At 51.0% G+C, this 18600-nt stretch overlaps 1 protein-coding gene across 6 annotated transcripts; it reads right to left on the bottom strand.

The window, feature by feature from the left end:
- Positions 1-5: 5 nt before the first annotated feature.
- Positions 6-16816, bottom strand: TBC1D13 (TBC1 domain family member 13). Of its 6 annotated transcripts, none has more exons than XM_019637784.1 (12): positions 16702-16816; positions 15675-15748; positions 14081-14121; positions 13413-13474; positions 13164-13263; positions 12238-12320; positions 9715-9874; positions 6464-6674; positions 5756-5919; positions 4597-4757; positions 4365-4422; positions 6-207 (listed from the first exon to the last, which is right to left on the bottom strand). In XM_019637784.1, exons 1-12 carry the CDS (start codon positions 16722-16724, stop codon positions 193-195), a joined length of 1152 nt encoding a protein of 383 aa, XP_019493329.1. In that variant the 5' UTR covers positions 16725-16816; the 3' UTR covers positions 6-192. The 6 variants fall into 6 exon arrangements, 5 of the variants coding, with proteins under 5 accessions (XP_019493329.1, XP_019493313.1, XP_019493322.1 ...); XM_019637768.1 differs by lacking the exon at positions 6-207 and adding an exon at positions 1038-3514; XM_019637777.1 differs by lacking the exon at positions 6-207 and adding an exon at positions 1038-3514 and having other exon boundaries at positions 4597-4754.
- Between the last annotated feature and the right edge of the window lie 1784 nt (positions 16817-18600).

Here is an 18600-nt window from a genome sequence, read left to right as displayed (position 1 = left end):
TTTCTTTGCCCTTTAAGATGCGGACCTGAGGGGCGTGGCACCGCCGCTTTGGCTTGTGATTGGCCGCTGCCATGCCCGGCTCCGCTCCGCCTCCTGTTCTGCGCCCGGGCGGAGATCCCACTTAATGAGCGCCGAGGAAGTGGCAAGTACTGGTCTGAAGCGCTTGGATTACTTCATTTAATCCTCAAGAGCTCAGAAAAGGCGCTCCTAATTGGCAGAATAAGGACAAGACACCAGAGGTGTCTGACACTGGAGCCTATCCTAACCATCACACTACAAGCCAAAAATTCTATTAGATTGCCGAGAGTGAGAACAAGGATGCAGGCAGCCAATCCTAACTGCTGGTTGGAGAAGAAACTGGTGCAATTCCAGAAAGCAGCTTGGCAGTTTTGTACGAAAAGCCGTAAAAAGGTTCATATCTTTCAACCCATTTAGAGGACTGAGCTTGGGAAATAAATCAGGAATGCAAATATTTCAAACATAAAACTTCCCCACAGCATTATTTATATTATTCAGAGACTGGTTTCTGACATTTTTAGCACGTTAGATAGAATAGTATATAGCCTATAAACATTTCAAAGTCATACAGCAACTTGCTCACCAATTAATGAGGGGACTGACAATACACAAAACTATCAAAAAGACAATTACGTAACAAAAATTCCATCTGTGAAGACTAACATCCGTGATTTTTCTCCAGATTATGGGGAATGATTTATTTACATTTTTTAATTTTCAGGGGTTTTTTTTCCCCATCTAAAACCCTTGCTGTGAAGTTATGATGTAATGCATTTTCCCACAGTCCACAATCCCTCCTCCCGCCAGCTGCAAATTGTATAGTTGAATGAGTTAAACTGGCTCTTATGTCAGTAAAACTAAAAGAAAATTAAAACACAAAACAAAAAAACTAGCTCTTCCAACAAGAATCTTCTGCCTTTCTCTTAGACCACTCTAAGAGCCTCCTGACTCCATCCCAGCTCAAACTTGTTTTTCCTGCTCTGAGGTCTCAAAGGTTTCAACCCATCACAGCACCAATGCCCACTGCAAAGAACACATGGTTTATTAAAGACTTGTCATCAACAGCATTGATTCAAAGAACAAAACTGATTTTAAAAAAAACAACAACACAAGCAGACTAACATTTTGACCCTCTGGAGTGAGACCTGCTGATTTCATACAGCCTAATGCGCTGCGTCCAAATTCCTGGGGGCAGCTTCCCAAGCAGGAAGCTTGGGCACTCGCTGTCTGGGGAGGGGTAATCACCAAGGGCAGTTCCTCTCCTTGGGCGTATCCTGGAGAGCTCAGCCTAACCTGGACATGTGCTGTTGGCCTTCATCCCAAAATCAAGGAGAGGGCACTGGACTCAGGCCTGTCACTGAGGCAAATCGGACGCAGTGATTCAAGTAGTACAACCCCAAAAGGGAAGGCAGGGGGACAGGCGAGAGGGAATGCATCAGGTATCCTGGGCAGTGTCTGCTGGGTCCCAGGCTATGGCCCAAGCCTCAGGCTGTGAAGGGATCCACGTGGAAATGAACAACCAGCTGACAAGTTCTAGGAAGAAGGTGGGCCAGGCTTGTGGGAAGCAGTGTGTGTCTGCCCCGTGCAGGGGTCTGAGTCTCCCTGACAGAGCTCAGGGCCCTCCCAGCCAGGACCTGCTAGAGAACCAGGAAGGTCCCAGAGGGAGGAGGATGTTGAGTCTGACTTCAGAAAGTCAGGAGGACTGTGTCCCCAACTCCTTTCTACCTTCCCAGCCCCCCCACCTTCATCCCCAAACCAAACACTTGCCAATCTGCAATAAATAACCAGGCGTCTGAATAAATAGTAAAAAATCTCCCAAAAACTGTGTTAGGAGAGGAGGCAAAAAGGCAAGTGCAGAAAATCCCACAGCATCCAAGGGACAGGCTGGTAAAGGAGTCACCTGGGAGAAGCTGTTTCTGGCCCACAGCCTGGCCCGCGTGGGCAGCAGAAGTCCTGGCTGCCAGACTCAGGGAGGCTGTGGGAGCAACAGGGCTCCTACCAGCCAGTCTGAGGAAATGAGGACCCTTGCTATTTATTACACATTACCCAGCCTTCCAGCCCCAAACCACCTGCCTCCTCACAAAAGGAGGGAGGGGACTTGATTAGAATAAGCCTGCTCTCCCACTGCCCAGCAGCAGAAGTGGCCAGCTGGTCCTGCTGCAAGTACACCTGCCCCAAATCCTGAGAACAGCCCAAGGGGGTGACCAGAGATGGGCCAGCACCTCCTTCAGCCTGCTCAGGGGCAGACAGGGCTCCCCTGGACCTACGGAGGCTCCCTTTGGTCCCATTTGCCCTTCATGGGACTCACCCACCCTGGGCTGGGCCCTGGAAGCTATGGGAATGACTACTGAAGCACTTGGATCCCAACCTCTGATACAGCATCACCTTAATGCCCTTTTTTGGGGAAATCTCCAGAAGACCCTGCTCTCCCTCTTCTCCCTCCTCCATCCTGGGCAGAAAGGAGGGTAAGAGGCTCAAAGCATCATGGGCCTTCATTTCTCAGCAGCTTTTGTTTTCCAGGATTTCTGTGGTGGAGAGCAGGTTCAGGCCCTGTAGAGAGGCACTGTGGCCTCCCAGTCTGAGCAACCTGGGAGCCTAGGGCTGGGGGATGGGAACAGGGTGCAAAGGCCAAGGTTGACCTCCAGCTTTGCTGAGCCAGGCTCTTCATTCTGTCTGTGGGGTTCACAAGTGTGGAGGGGACAAGGGGAGGAGGCTGGGGATAAGGCACCCCAAGAGAGAAGGGCAGAGGGAAAACGAGAGAGGAGCAGACAGCGTCACACACAGCCTCTGTGAAAGGTGGAGGGAGACAAAGGCAGAGAGATGCAGAGACCTACAGGGATTCAAAGACACCCTTCCCTACCTCACATCCATACTGACAGATACACAGACACACACCTGGGGGATGAAGAGACACACACACACTCCGTGAGAGGGACAGAGGGTGTGACCTGGGCCTGGCCTTGGCAGCGTCTTAGCTCCCTCACAGTGTCACTAGCCCCATGGAGAAGCCTAAGCACCAACCCCCAGAAGAAGCTGTTTCTGGCTCATTTGCAAGCACCTCCCCGCAACCAGAGCAGGAGAGGAAAGGGGCAAGCAGAGCAGAGGCGGGAAGAGACCTTTGCCAGCCCCAAGTGCCCCCAATCTGCCCCAGCCCCAGGAAACAACTTCAGGAGCTCCAGCCTTGCTCAGCAGCCTTGGCAAAGGGTCCCAGGGCTGAAGAGTGGAGAGGGCTTGGTGGTGAGAAGGAGCATGGCACAGTGTGTCCCCCGTGGGAGCGGCATAGGGGGAGGGAGCCAGGTGAGAAGGTCTGGAGCAGGCCAGTCCTGCAGCGTCTCCTTGGGCTGGGATCCCACAGGCTTCTGCGTGTCCCAGAAGCCAGGACACGGGGATCGGTGGCTTCTCTCCCAAACCTGGACCTGGTGCCACCAGGTTACTTTGAGTCCTGGAGTTCCTTGGCTTTCTGTAGGATCTGGCAGACATCTGTAATGGGGTAATCCTGGGCATGGGAAAGGCCAAAATATGCCTCTGAAGTCATCTCACCCTTCACCACTTCTGCCACACCTGTGCCCTTCCCACTGGGACCTGTCACCAGGGGTAGGGACCGCAGGTACCAGACACCACCATTCTGCCCTAACCCCCACACAGCTAATGTGACACTCACTGCAGCACTCATGTAACTAACCAATTAGCACCGCCCAAAGGGTCTCACAGCCCTTCCTTAGAACCAGGACAGACCACCCTGCCTCACCTCTCCCTGCCTGGCACTGGGATGGACCCTGTCCATACATTAGCTCACTGGGGCACCTCAAAAGCCCAGTGAGGGGGTTACTGTGATTATGCCTATTTTACCAATGTAGTCAATGAAGCTATTGAAAACCAACCCCAGGAGAGGTGTTAGTGAAGCAACTGAGGCGTAGAGAGGCTGTTACTTAGCTCAGGTCACATGACTCGCATAGCAGAACAAGGATGTGAACCCAATGCTGTCTGACCCTTAAGCCCATGTTCTTAACCACTAAGCCCCACACTTTCCTGCCCCAGGTCCGAGCATGACTACCAATGAGGATTACCACATATGGGACGCCGCTGTGTCCCAGTATATTAACTTACTTAGAGCACTGAGTTCAGAGAGGCCATCATTCAGTCAAGGCCACCCCACAGTCAAGGTCAGTGGCAAAGCCGGATTCAAACCCAGATCCAAACCCAGATCTGCCTCGTGGGTGTGGACTCCTAAGCCCTGCTACACTCTACTATTCCTGACTCCAGCCTGTCACAGCAGCTGGCATGGGGTGGGGGCCTGTGTCTGCCTCATGGCTAAGCCTTGAACTTGCCCCTCCAAACTCTATTACCTGAAGGAGCCGCATGTTTATGGTGAAGTCCCCTTCCAGCAACTGCTCCCGGATCAGTCTAAAGAAAACAAGCAGCAAAAGCGCTGGGACCCTGGGCCACTGTGACTGCAGGCCCCGCTGGGCCCCTTCCCGCTGTGAGTCTGGTTTGACACTCGCCCGGGGATCCCAGAGGCTCCCTCCAGCCTGCTGAGAGCAGCCCCCCACTCACCCCTCTGCTCATGGCCACACTCACATGAGCATGGCGCAGCAGACGAGGAGGAGGAAGTCAAAGCGGTTGTCATCAGCAAAGAGGGAGTCCCAGATACGGATGACGTCAGGCAGCAAGAACTCCTGGGACAGCAGCAGGGTCAGCCAGCGGAAGGCAAAGAACTGGGGCTTGATGTTCTGCTCCTGCTGGGGAGACAGAGGCACAGGGCAGGTGCAAGAATCCGTGTGGGCTTGTTGCCACGCGACACCTGCAGCCTTAGATATGAATTCAGAGAAGCAGCATGCCCAGGACCTAACCAGGTGGCAGCAGCCAGGTGTGAGTGCCAGGCACACTAAGGGGGGTGGCACCAGGCCACCTTCAGAGCCTCGCTCGGGTCAAGGGGCAGCTGCTGCCTGCTGCCAGCCAATGTTGTTAGACCTTCTGATTTTTGAAGAGAAGCCATAAACCCAAACTTTTATATAAGCTCTCTAGGATTATAAATGAGCACTCTGGTTCTTTTAAAACACTGTACAAATTAGAGACAGAGAGACCACACTAATTGGGCACTTACTGCAAGCTTGGCCTTGTGCTTAGCAAGTTCAATGTATTATCTCACTGATTTACTCCATACAACCCCACAAGGCAATTATTCCTAACAGACATGTGCCCTCTAGTCAGCCACAGTGCATATTAACTGAAAAGGCATGTTACAAACAGCAAAAACAGAATTCCGTGTTTGTTTAAAAATAAAAAGATGTTCACATATATTTTCTTGTTCCCACAACTGTCTCTGTTTATATGTAATTTTTCTTTTTACTGAACTGTTTCCTGAAATAAACACAGAATACCACAATAGTTTTTAAAATGACTTTTAACTTTTACAAATTTAAGTTCATCCTTCTTTTCTCAGAGGACTAACAGACTGCACTAAGTCAGCGTATGGTACACGCCTCATTCTGCGCCTGGCAGATGGGTACTGTATCAACTGCCGTTTACCGCCAGCCCGCCTGGCCTCCCAGCGTCTGCCACCTGGTCCCCCAGTCCTGCCTCAACACGTGGGTCAGCGCACCCTGGTAGCTGCAGTCACTTTCAATCCCTAGACGCAAGCCAGAGCTCTCCCCGGGCCTGGGATGCTCAGCAAGTATGCTGTCCTCTGCCCCTTTCCATCTGTCTGCCCTGGCCTGTGTGGCCTGAGGGTCCTCACCAGCTTCAGGTAGAGTTCCATGTCCTTATCCTTCAAGGTGGAGTACACCTTTTCCATCTTGTAGGTGATGCCACATTGTGAGTCGTCCAGGCTCTTGATGAAGTTGTCACGGATCTCAGCCATGAGGTTGGTGAAGCAGAAGAAGGTGTCTGCCTCGGCGTGCTCTGTGCGAGACAGGGCAGGGTGACTGCAGCCACAAAGGAGCTGGTGCCCTCCCGCGTCCCGCCCCAACTCTCGCCTACGTGAGATCTTTTCCTCGCCTCTGAGCCTCACCAAGTCACCCTCCCACCATGGTCAGGCTCAGTACCTTCTCTCCTTGACCACTCTCCACCCCAGACTAAGGACATCACTTCTCATCTCTTTTGGCAACACTGTATAATTGCTTAGCAACTGATTATATGCTCTTCTGATGACATTTTTCAAATCATTAAATTCTATCATTCAGCTTCCTGTATATACATCTCTTCTACCAGAAATTCAATTGCAAATATCAAGAGATCAGTAAACTTCCAACATTCTAGAAAGTCCAAGCTGGAAAGGATCTCAGAGAGGATCAAGGGCAACCCTCTTATCTGACAGAGGGAAAACGAAGGCCCAGACAAGGATGCAAGCTGCACAGCCTGATAAAGCCCATTAGCCCGGCTTTCCTCAGTCCATGTTTCCAGGGAGCCAGTGACAAGGGATGTGGGCAGCCAAGAGCCCTTTTACCTTTCCACTCATTGTTGGGGTCGGTGGCGAACGTATAGTAGAGGGGCCCCACGATCTCATTCATGCCCTGCACGTAAGCGATGCCAGGGTTCAGCTTGGCGTAGATAAACAGGATGCGTTCCACCACCTCCCAGTGGGCCTCACAGCCACTAGGCAGCACCTGGTACTCATTCACGGATGATGGCGCCAAGCTCTTGTGTGGGGAGCTCATCTGGGGGAGAAAAGGAGGAGCCCCGTAAGGCGGCCGGTGGCATGAAGGGCAATGTGTTCTCACCAAAAATGTCTACCGTTAAGCCTGAGCTTAACCTCCAGCTTATGGGGGATACAGTGCATAGAGGAATGTGTCTGACACTACCAGGAGGAAACAAACAGATCAACCCAGAATGTGAGACATTCTCCACGACGACTGGACTAAAATCGAATTTATGGTGATAAAAGCCAGAATAGTGCTTCCCTCTGAGCAGAGGGGTGCTGACTCGGCAGGAGCATGAAAGGACTTTCTAGGTGATAGAAATGTCCGATATCTTGATCTGGGTGGCAGTTACACGGGTATATACATAAGGAGTTTATCTAGCCGTATACCTGAGATTTGTGATCTTACTGCATGTTATTCTTTGATTTAGAAAACAAAACTTTAAATATATCAAAACCAGACAATTGGCTGAGACTCTGCAAAATGTCAAACGCTGTGGGGGATGGGGGGAGGGCAGGCCTGCTCCAGAACAAGAAACATCCCAATGCAACACACAAACCTTGACTGGGTCCTGGTTTGGAAGTAAAAAAAACAAAAATATTCTTAGCACAACTGAGGACACCTGACCATGGACTGGATGTTCAGCGTTATTATGTGATTATAGTTAATCTTCCCAGGTATTGGTGGTGAGGGGGAGGGTGTCTTTATTCTCAGGACGGGCCTACCAAGTACTCGGGGGTGAAGGGTCAGGACCTCTGCAACTTACTGTCTCTATGTCATACACACGCAAATGTGGCAAAATGTTAACAATTGTTGGATTTAGGTGGCAAGTATATACGTGTGCATTGTACTCTTCTTTCAGCTTTTCTGAATGTTTTGCAATTTTCAAAAGAAAAGTTGGCAGATAGATAGATGATGATCCCTGCTAAAAACTCAAGCAATAGAGCAGAGGCCCCAACACCGGCTGGGCTGCCCATCAGGATTCTCGGGAGCTTTGTCAAGATTCAGGTGGTTGGGGTTACCTGTATGAGGGAGCCACAGGCAAGCCCAGGCAGGGACAATGCAGGAAACTGTCCTGGAAGTGCAGGGCCCTGGGGACATTGAACTCCCTTTCCCATTATATATACACGTGCACGCGTGGACACACATCGCTACCATGTCCTGAGAGCCTTCAGGTGTACAACAGCGCTCTACAAGTAGGCCTCCATTTAATGCTCTGAGCTGCCTAGAATATTCTCTCAACATCATTTTCAAGGTAAGGAAACTGAGGCTCAGAACAGTTAGGTCACTCATCGTGTTTCTCATTAAGGGGTGGCGCTGGGATTTGAACCCAGACTGGCTGACTCCAGAACCTGAGGTCCAGGCCTCAAAGAATGCCCAGTGCTTCCCAGCTTTCCAAGAATCTGCTCTGCCATGACCTCATTCCATCCTCTTGGCAATTCAGAAGCCAAGCAGGGTGCTTTCGCCCTTTACAGAAGAGGTCAGAAGAGGTGACGGAGGCCCAGGAAAGTGAGCCTGGTATTTCTTGCCCGGAGTCAAACAGATGGTCAGCTTTGACTCAGATTGCCCCACCAGGGCCCAGGCCCAAGGATGAAGCTTCTGATCAGGTGCTCTGCCCCAGGACAACATCCAAACCTAGAATGGGTAAGAGCTTGGCTCGCAGCCCCGGATGGCTTTAGTGAAATGAATGACAAGAGCCAGGACGTCAGCAGCCGACTAAGAGTGCGGCCCACAGAGCAAGCCCCGCAGTCCTTCTGCGAACCATTCCACATCCCTTAGCGCACCCAGCTCTGTCATAGGCACATAGACCTCTGGGATCAGCTGTAACTGCCCCTGTCACCCCTGTAGCGGGAAACGGCTGCTCTCCTACAGACACAGAGCCTTGATCAGTCATTCCACTTGGGGAAAAAAGTTTCTGTAGTAGTATCTGTCTCTAGCTTGTTGGAGGTTATGGAGGACTTTTCCACTGTTGGAAGCCAGTGGAAAAGTTTTGAGGAACAAGTCAGAGTTCCAGGTACCAAAGCAGTAGGTGTAAGTTAAAGAATAAGATAATACACTTTTAGGAGCATTTGAGATCTTGCTTCCCTGCAACTGTTGTCAATTTGGGTTCAATAAACTTAATATAAATATAAATATATGTGTGTGTGTGTGTGTGTGTGTGTGTGTGTGTGTGTGTGTATATGTGTGTGTGTAAAATACACTTGTTTGGCTACAAGCGGCTTCTCAGAGTTACAGGAGCCTGTAGAAGACTGGGGTTCAAACACTCAGCAAGGCTTGGCCAGCACAACTCCTATCAATTCTACCTCCTAAGTCTCTCTGATCTAGCCCCACCCACCCCAGCCCCCACCTTTGCCTAGAGAATGCAGCCACCTCCCAGGCTCCCCAGCCACCTCCCAGGCTCCCCCTCCACCTCTATTCCTGCCCATTCTAATCAACACCGCGCACAGTGGTTGTTCACAAGAGCTGACCTGAATCACATCACAGCCCTGCTTAGAATGCTGCAGGGGCTCCCCAGCCCCCAGGATAAAGGCCCCACAGGGCCTCACCACCATCGACCTTTCCAGAATCCTCCAGCAACCTTCTCCTCTCCCTTTCCCTCTGCCTCTAGCCCGTGGACTCCTCTATTCCTTGAACACACCACTCTCTCTCCAGACTGAGGACTTCCACACAGCCCTCCTCCCCTACTGGAATGTTCTTTCCTCCTAGTTTTTCGAGCCTCAGGAAAGTCTTCCCTGATATCCAGCCCAGGTCAGCTCCCCACCCCATACTTGCTCCCATCACACATGTAATTACTTTTTAAAGAGCCATTTCCACCGTAAAACTAGCAGCATGGCTCCTTCACTGCATAGCAGGGACCTGCCCCAGCGCCCGTTACACCCAGCCTTTGATCTCTGAGTTTCAGAAAGAGCCCTGTCAGGAGGGGAACCCGGCAGAACCAACGCTGCTTTAGGTAACTGGCAGGGCAGATGGTCATGGGCCCCATGGCCAGTGGTCCAAGGGAAGCAGGAAGGTAAAGGCTGTCACGGGGAGGCCCTGGGGCCCCCAGGTTGCCTCTCACATTTGTGACCCCACTCCGGTTCCGGGCCACCGTCTGGGATTTCAACGTCGTCTGTTCCACCCGCTTACGAAGGGTCTCAAACTCATTCTGGGGGTCCAGGATGAGGAGGCATGGGTACTCAGTGGCCCTCTGGAAGAAGGATATGTCTGGGCACAGCCTCCTGTCAGGAGGAAACAGGAGATGACAGTACGTTACTCAGGACACAGGTCCTGGGCATTCCATCAGCACCCTGCTGCCAGCTGCCCCAGCACCCCAAAAGGCATTTAAAAAATTAATAACATTTTATTTAAAAAACATAGTTTCTAAGAGGCAATATAGTCATTACCTATATATATAAGCCCATATTCTTTTGTGTATTTGCAAATAAATACATGCACAAATATATATTTTTTAATTGTCCTTACAGCCCAACTCCTAAACCATAAACATTTTTGCATGTCAAAAATATCTAATATGTACAAGCATGTTAACTGTAGTGTGGTTTAAAATGGTAAAAGAGGTTTAGTTAATCTACATGCTATATAATAGAATATTATAGCTGTCTAGGGAAAATGTCCAAGACAGAGTGAGAGGAAAAGCAAGTTGAAGATAATCTCTAGAATGTGATCAAGCTTTACAAATATATGCATTACAGCCCAATAAAATCTTTAATACACACACACACACACACACACACACACACACACACGTATGCATTACAGGGCAGGCCGAGTGGCTCAGTTGGTTAAGAGCGCGAGTGCTGAGCAACAGAGTCACCAGTTCAATTCCTACATGGGCCAGTAAGCTGTACCTGAGCTGAACTGCTGCTGAGCTGCCAACAGGTGGCAGGATGGCTCAGCTGGTGAGAACACGTGCTCCTAACAAGGTTGCCGGTTGCCGGTTCGACTCCTGCATGGGATGGTGGGCTATGCCCACCCGCAACTAAGATTGAACACGGCACCTTGGTCTGAGCTGCCCTGAGCTGCCGACAGGCAGCCAGATGGCTTAGTGGTTAGAGCATGCGCTCTTAGCAACAAGGTTTTGGTTCGACTCCAGCATGGCATGGTGGGCTACACCCACCCACAACTAAGATGGAATATGGCACCTTAAGCTGAGTGGCCATGAGCTGCCTACGAGTGGCTGGATGGCAACTAGACTTGGAGCTGGGCTAGCTGTGCCCTCCACAACTAAGACTGAAGGACAACAACTTGGCTGTTCCCCTTCCCCAATTCCCCAATAAAGAAAGAAAGAAAAAAATAGTAAAAAATAAATATGTGTATATATATATATATATACACACACACATATATATATATATACACACACACACACACACACATATATATATATATATATGCAACATATATATATGCGTTACAGGATAGGCACTTTTTAGAGTTATACACAGCAACACTGCAAACTTGCCCTCTGGAAACATTGAATGTAATACAGTCACTACAGTGTTAAGACAGAACCTGTTTCTCCAGGTTCCAGACATGGTTCTGGACTCAAACAGGGCCATTAGAACCCCTCGTGGATTGAGGGTGCCCCAACACCAGCCTGAGAATGAGGAGGCGAGAGCCCCCTTCTGCATCCTGCTGGGCCACCCTGGGCACAATGAACCCAGGCAGAGGAGCAGCACCCAGGGTGGTGAATGGCTGGAAACACAGCTCACAACTGGAAGAAGGTGGAACTAAAAGCAGCCAGGCAGACTCCAGAACCCAAGCTCTAACCACTCAGCTCCACTGCAGACCAGGCCTTCCTTCTAGCTCCTCACCAGCCGGTGGGAGATTCCACCCTCTGCCACTCACTAACTCAACAGGTCAGCACAGCCAGCGTTTCCATATTTACCAAGTGGAAAAGCACACACATGCACACAGTGTAGCTCACAATTTACAAAAACACAGATCTGATCCTGTTACTCCTATGCTGAAAACCTTTGCATGACTGCCCCTCATGCTTAGGATCAAGTCCAAGGGCCAACCCTGCCTCCCTCCAGTGCAGTAACCACACTGGCCTTCACACTGCTTTCTGCACATGCCAAGCTCCATGGGCTCTCAGGGCCTCCCAAGGGCAGATCCCACCCACCGCAGTCTTTCCCGCCCTCCTCCCCCAGACCCCAACTCCTCAGACCTCCTCAGCTGAAACACTGCTTCCTAAGGCAAGGCACCTGATCACCCTGAAGCACCCCGAACTCTTCCTTCAGAGCATTACCACAAATGCTAATGATTACACAGCTCTAATTTGTGGAACGTCTGTTTTCCCATCTTCCCCTCCAAGGTTCTAGGCTCCTTTGGGAGAGGGACCATGTCTGTCTATTCAGTGCTCATCCCTGAGCTTGCCATATAGCAGGGACTCAGGATCTGTTGAAGGAATGATCAGATGAATCCATGAATGCCCGGGCACAACTGAAACTAAGGCAGGGAGAAAGCAGAGCCAGGCACCGGATACTCCACACTCACTGCACTTACCAGCCCCATTCTCAGGCCCAGCATCACTGGGGCCTGGACCTAGGCCAGCTCCCAGCCCCGGAGCCCTGCTTACCTGACATCTTTGTCGATCTGCAGGAGCACCTCATTGTCCTTGAAGTACGTGTTCCACCGGCTGTCAGGGTTGGGGTTGAGTGGCTGTGGGGAGAAAACAAGCTGCTGTCCTAGGCCCAGCTAGGGCCCCAGGGGCAGATACCAGTTTGGAGGCCTGAGCAGTAGCCTCATACCAACAATGCCACCAGAGGCCCAGCTGTGGCTCTGAGACAGCCTGCGAGCTACTGGAGAAGCAGCACAGGCCTCCCACAGCCTCCCAAATGCCATTTAAACTCCACTGCTGGCAGCCAAGCCCTGCCGTCTGCCGAGTGCATCCCTGCATGGCAGGACTCTGTTCTTTCTGCCCACTGCCTAGGCTCTAGAATGCTGCATGTAACAGGGGCGCACTACATGCTTGTTGAATGAATGAATGAATGCTGTAACATCATGTCTCTTCGAATCTAATTCACTGATGCTTTGCGTCACCCATGGCATTCCCTGGAGGATGGGCCTGGATCTGATCCCTCTCCACTTCCTACACTGCCAAGCACACAGGGCACAGGGCGGAGCTCAGTCCTGGAGGAGAGAATGAGCCTTCCTCCAGGCCACAGAAAGGCAGTTTACCCTCACTCCCACCCTGCTGACTTTTTTCAGGATTATAGAACCTTCTTCAAGGAACAGGGATGAGGAGGAAAAGGAGACAATGAACGTGGAGGGCCTGGCTCGGGCTGCACACACAGCACTCCCCAAGTCCCAGTTATCATTTATATTCCTGACAATGGCCTTCAGGGGCTGAGCAGCCAAATGAAGAAAGGGGGTACTGGAAGGGCCAGAGGGGACCGAGACTGGCTGTACCCTATCCTCCGGAGTGGGGGGACCTCACCCGCTCCACAGCCCACACCCTTCCCCACTCTGTAACCTCAGTCCCTGCTGCTGACCCCTACTCACATGGTCCTCAAAGGTCACATCCTCCCTGGACACGCCCATGTTGGCTTTGGCAATGCCAGGCTGGATAATCATTTCCCTCAGGAACTGAGAATATAGCTCCCTGCAGAAGAGAAGAGAGGGATGATTCCCAGAGGTCCTGCCCAGGGAGCTCGGCCCAGAGAAGCACCAACAGGAGGCAGGACAGGCTCAGCAGACCTGTTCTGTCTGATACAAAGGCCCTCCTGGCATCCTCCTTTCTCTGGGTCTCACCTCTGCTTGGCCAGGATGGAAGTCCATGAGTCTCTCTCCAAGGGGAGGTAGTTCAAGAGAATCTGCACAAAGGGAGAGGAGCAAAGCTCTGGTGACTCGCCCAGCCCAACCCTGGATAGTCAGTAGAGGCTGACAGGTAGGTCTCAAGGAAAACATCTGATATCACCCAGAGGAGGCAAAATGAGCTGAAGCCCAGGAACGTAGGTGTGGGCTAAGGGGAACCTCCCCTTTCCTCCCCATGGCCTCCATCCTCCACCATCCCAAACCAGCCCTTTCCTCTTCTTTTCCTCACACAGACTTTTCCAAATGATGATGAAACCTTGCGCTCAAAGGGGCTGGAGAGTAGGATACTGGGCCTCCACTCCCATGTCAGCTAATAATAGTTTTGGGCAAAGCACGGCCTTTTCTGTCCTAATAAACATCCCTTTCACTGCACTGTCTGGACCAGGAAGCAAAGGGCTTCACTGGCATTCCAAAGTGTTCCATCCCCAAACGGATCCTGGAGGAGATACCAAGGGGAACAGAAAACCCAGAGCTTCCCCAGAAAAGCTTCCTCGAACAAAGCAAGGAAAGGCCCAGAACAGAAAGATGGGGCTGGGGGTAAGGGCAGCCCATGCAGGAAGCAGGGACTCTCAGCAGAGCAGAAGCCCCACCCCAGGCACACCCACCTTCCAGCAGAGGCACCTCAGTCCGCCCTCACAGGGGATGCCTGTGGACACAGCAAGCAAAGGTCACGCCCCAGGCCAGAGTCCCAGAACCCCCCAGCCCTCCACCTCAGAGCCAGTTGGCATGGAGTGGAGCCAGAAGTCCTTCTCCAAGAATCATTTTCCACCAGAAAGATTAAAGACAAGATGGTAATCCTGTGTGTGCTTTCTCTCCATGACCCCTGCCCCAGCCCAGAGCTCCCTCTGTCTGGAATGTTCGTTTGAGGATAACACCTTCTCATCCTTGATATTTCTTCCTCAGAGCAGCCTTTACCAACCACCATCTCTTCCCAATCAAAGTCTGGTCCCTTATTATACATAATGGCTCCGTGACTTCTCCCTCATAGCATCCATCACAACTAGGATTGTACTATAATTTGTGTATTTATTTAACATCTGTAACCTCTACTACTGGGTAAGCCCCAGAAAGACAAGAACTGCATGAGTTATACTGCCAGTACCTAGTACAGGGCATGGCACACAGATGATATTCCATAGCTATTATGTGGAATATAAACTAAGCTGCGAATGCTAAGTGCTCTGTGCTTTACGGACATCGTTTCACTCAATCCTCCTTATAACTCTAGTTAAGTAGAGGAGATTAGCATCGTTGTCCTCATCTTACACTTAAAGAAACGTGTCTGTAAAGAGAGCAATCAAGGACTCAAACACAGGTCTGTCTGACTCTAGATCCCAAACTCTTAACCACTACCACACTGCCTCCCCTGAGGCCTGGAAGATTGTTCGGCTCAGCGCAGGTCCCAGGACCCCTCAAGGTCTTCAAGGCCTAAAGATCACTCCTGAACAGAAAGACAAACTTCTGCAGTGCTGCCAGGAACCTTGCTAAAGCAGCTGTTGCTATGGTATCCCTAAGAACCATGAGCAGGAGCTAATGCCCCCACCTCCGGATCTGCATGGGGATGAGGGGCGCTACTCAAGAATTCCTTGCGGACAGTTACGAAGGCCGAGCAGTGACAAGAAGCTATAAAGGACACCTTGGGTTCTTTTTAAAGACAAACGAAAACCTCTGTGCCAGAAGGTTAACCATGTCACGAGGGCAAAGTCAAACACTGCTGAGGTGCAGCTCCTTCCAGCCAGCGTCTCAAGGCCTGACTCTAACCAAAGTTCACTGTCGCCTGAGTAGGCTTTGATCCCCAGCCAGGGAGAGAACCAGGAACCACTCGGCAGCTAACCCACTTCTACAGCACAGGAAGCTTGCTGAGAAATGAGGGAAGGCCCGGCCTCGGCTCAAGAAGTCTCTTCCCCATTCTCTTCCTGCCACCTTCAGCCCTCTCCAGTTACTCCAGGGAAGTAATAAACAGAAACATCACGCATGAGCCAATTAAGCACCCTAAGGCCTACAGACACACTGTGGCCGCCGCTCCTCTGGAAACCCCCTCCAAAGTCACTGGATTGTTCAGCTCCACAGAATCTGCAGAAGGCCCCAAGAGGCAGACTGGCCCCCAGAGCTGAGCAGGTGTGGCCCTGGCACCTTCCCCTCCATCCTAGCCACAACGCTGCTCCTGGAAAACCCTGAAAATGGAGAGTTGTCTCTTACCACTAAAACTGAGTTCCCGAAGCTTTTCCAAAGCAATCGTGGGCTCCTTCAGAACATCCTGGAAATCTGCAATCCTAGAAGGCAGGAGGGGGAGGCCAATGAAGTACACCCAAACCCCAAGAAGACAGGTTTAGTGACCACTCCTGAAGCCCACAGCTCCCTCACACCACCAGTCTCCACCCGGTTCCTCCCTAACCTTCAGGACATAAAGATGGCAAAACTCAGTCAAGGTCCTGAGCAAAGGCAGCTTTGGGAAGCTATAGAACCACAGATCTCTAAAACCAGAAATGTAGAGATATTCTTATCTAGAGGTTATCAAACAAGCACCATGAAATCAGACAAATTCTAATATTTAGTGAGCAGGCATTTATTGGGCACTTCCTGCTGGCCAGGCCCAGCCCACAGCTCTACTATCTGAACTCAATAAACCCTAAGAATCAGGAGTAATTTGATCCGTAGACAAGGGACCTGTGTAACCTGCACGCAGCAATCCAGAATCAACAATATAACCACTAGAAGACCGGCAGGCAAGGGCAAAAGGTTTAAACAAGTCCTGGAAGAAAACTGAAGAATAAGCAAAATTTAGCCAATGCTGCAGGATCTGGCCTGGGAAAGGGGACAGACTGGAGAATCCAGCTTTTGTGTCATTTCTAGTAAGAAACGGGCACGGAGGACAGGGAGCATTCGGAGAGGAGGCTACCGAGGCAGGGGTTAACAAGAGAGACAAGAACAGGGACCGGGGGGGTACGGGGCATTGAGGCCCTGCATGAGGAAGACACCAACGAAGGGGTAAACCAGGGGTCCAGGGTGAGGGCGAGAGAGGAGGGGGGTGACACCGGGGTGGGCAGTGGTGCCTCCGCTCCGCGCCCACTCAGGCCCACAGGCAATGAGGTTAGAGAGTGAGCCCCTGAGCCCCTCTGCCAGGAGACTCCCGTTGCCTGGCCGCATCCACGCGTCCCCTCCGCAGGGCAGAAGAGGCGGCCTGGCCAGGAGTGGCCAGCCCCAGTCGGCCCCTGTGGCCCCTTACCGGCTCTTGTGCAGGCTCGACATGGTGTTGACTTCCGGATTCCCCCTGCCGCCTCCGCCGCCTCCGCCGCCTCCGCCGCCCCCAAGGGACGCGGAGCTCTCCGCAAAAGCCTCCGGCCAGAAACGCACCCGCCCGCGTGAGCGTTCCGACCCGCCCCGCGCCGCTCACGTGCTGCCCCTCCCCCCGCTGCCCGGGGCCGAACAGGGTGGGCGGGGCACTAGGGTACCAAAACCACGCCCCCACCCCATCTCTATCCCGCCAGGGGATCTTGCGGCCTTTTTGCTGACGCGCTGGTGACGGGGGAGACCGTGTACCCTAGGGCTCTTCCTCGCGCTTCCCTGGGCCTCAGTTTCTACCTGCCACCTTGTCCTCTTCCTTATACGTTCCTCACCCGCTGTAAACTATTGCGTCGTTGGTTCAAGAATGTACTTTCCCTGCTAAACTATACAGGTCTTTTCACTGTGAAATCCTCAACCCAAGAGCAATGATGGCACAGAGCAGATAGTTCAATAAATAGTAGATGGAAAGCTGGACTACAATTCAGTGTTTCCGTGAATTTTGGATTTCACGAAAACGAAATATACCATAATATAAGAACAATAGGAAAGGAAAGCCAGGATTTCAGGATCCTTCCCAAGAAGACAGTTGGCAGCCTTACATTTATTTTCTCTATGCATCTGTGTGCATATGTGCATAATTGTCATTTTTTAAAATTTTCCACAGATTGGTGAAAACTTTGTCACTGGGCTGTATAACCTCGAAACCCCCTCCAGCTGACAAGTAGGGGACAGGGTTATCTCCTTGCCCCAAGATAAAGAAAGCAGATGGAGGGGGAACCAGGACCTCACTGACCAATGGAGCAGGCACACAGATATCTCTCTATTCTTTTATTCACTCATTCCACAATTCCTGCTCCCACTATGTGCTAGGTACTGTGCTAAATGTTTCTGCAGAATACAAAAACTAAGTTCTTTTATCTGAAATATAAGAAATGAACAAATGTCTTAATGGCACAACAGGAAAGGAATATTTTTACAGATGAAAGAATACCAGACATCTCTTGAAAATGTTGGCTAGGAAGACAGGGAAAAACACAAATGATATGTTAAGAAAAAGAGAGACTGTCAGCTATCGTTTAGAAAAAACTAAAGTTCTATTTCTATGTTAGATAGGCATTGATTTTCTCTGATAGGAAAAAGAAATTCTAGATAAATTAAAAGCTCTACAAGGGAAAAAAATCTATGGGATTAGAAGAACAATATATAGAAAAAGTTTATAATCTTTTTTTAAGATTTTATTGGGGAATTGGGAGAGGGGAACAGTGTTGGGGAATCAGGGGAAGGGGAACAGACAAGTTGCTGTCCTTTTGTGCTTCAGTCTAGTTGTGGAGGACATCGCTTCACTGGCCAATGTTGGTATTATCATTGTGCTCTTCCTGGGTGAGGCAGATCGGTCGCTGGGCCCTGGACTGCCGCTCACGGCGCACTTGACGGCTCACTCTGGCTGCCAGCCACTCACACCGGCTGCCAGCCACTCATGGTAGCTTTTTACAGCAGCCTACTGCCGCTCCACTGCAGCCTAGGCCGTTGCCAGCAACTCACAGCAGCCTAGCTCCAGGTTGAGCTGTTGTTCACCATCTTAGCTGTAGAGGGAGCAGTGTCACTGGCCCTCATGTGGGATCTGAACCAGGCCCTGCTGCTCAGAGCTGACAGACATCCCAAGCCAACTCTTCTTTTTTTTTTTTTAAGATTTTTATTGGAGAATTGGGGGGATGGGAACAGTGCTGGGGAATTGGGGAAAGGGGAACAGACAAGTTGCTGTCGTTTTTTTGTTCTTCAGTCTAGTTGAAGAGGACATTGCTTCACTGGCCCAAGCTGGCACCATCATTGCGCTCTTCCC

Source organism: Hipposideros armiger, unplaced genomic scaffold (genome assembly GCF_001890085.2).
Source record: "Hipposideros armiger isolate ML-2016 unplaced genomic scaffold, ASM189008v1 scaffold_3, whole genome shotgun sequence".
In the NCBI taxonomy this organism is placed as follows: Eukaryota; Metazoa; Chordata; class Mammalia; order Chiroptera; family Hipposideridae; genus Hipposideros; species Hipposideros armiger.
This window is presented reverse-complemented; position numbering and strand designations above follow the sequence as displayed.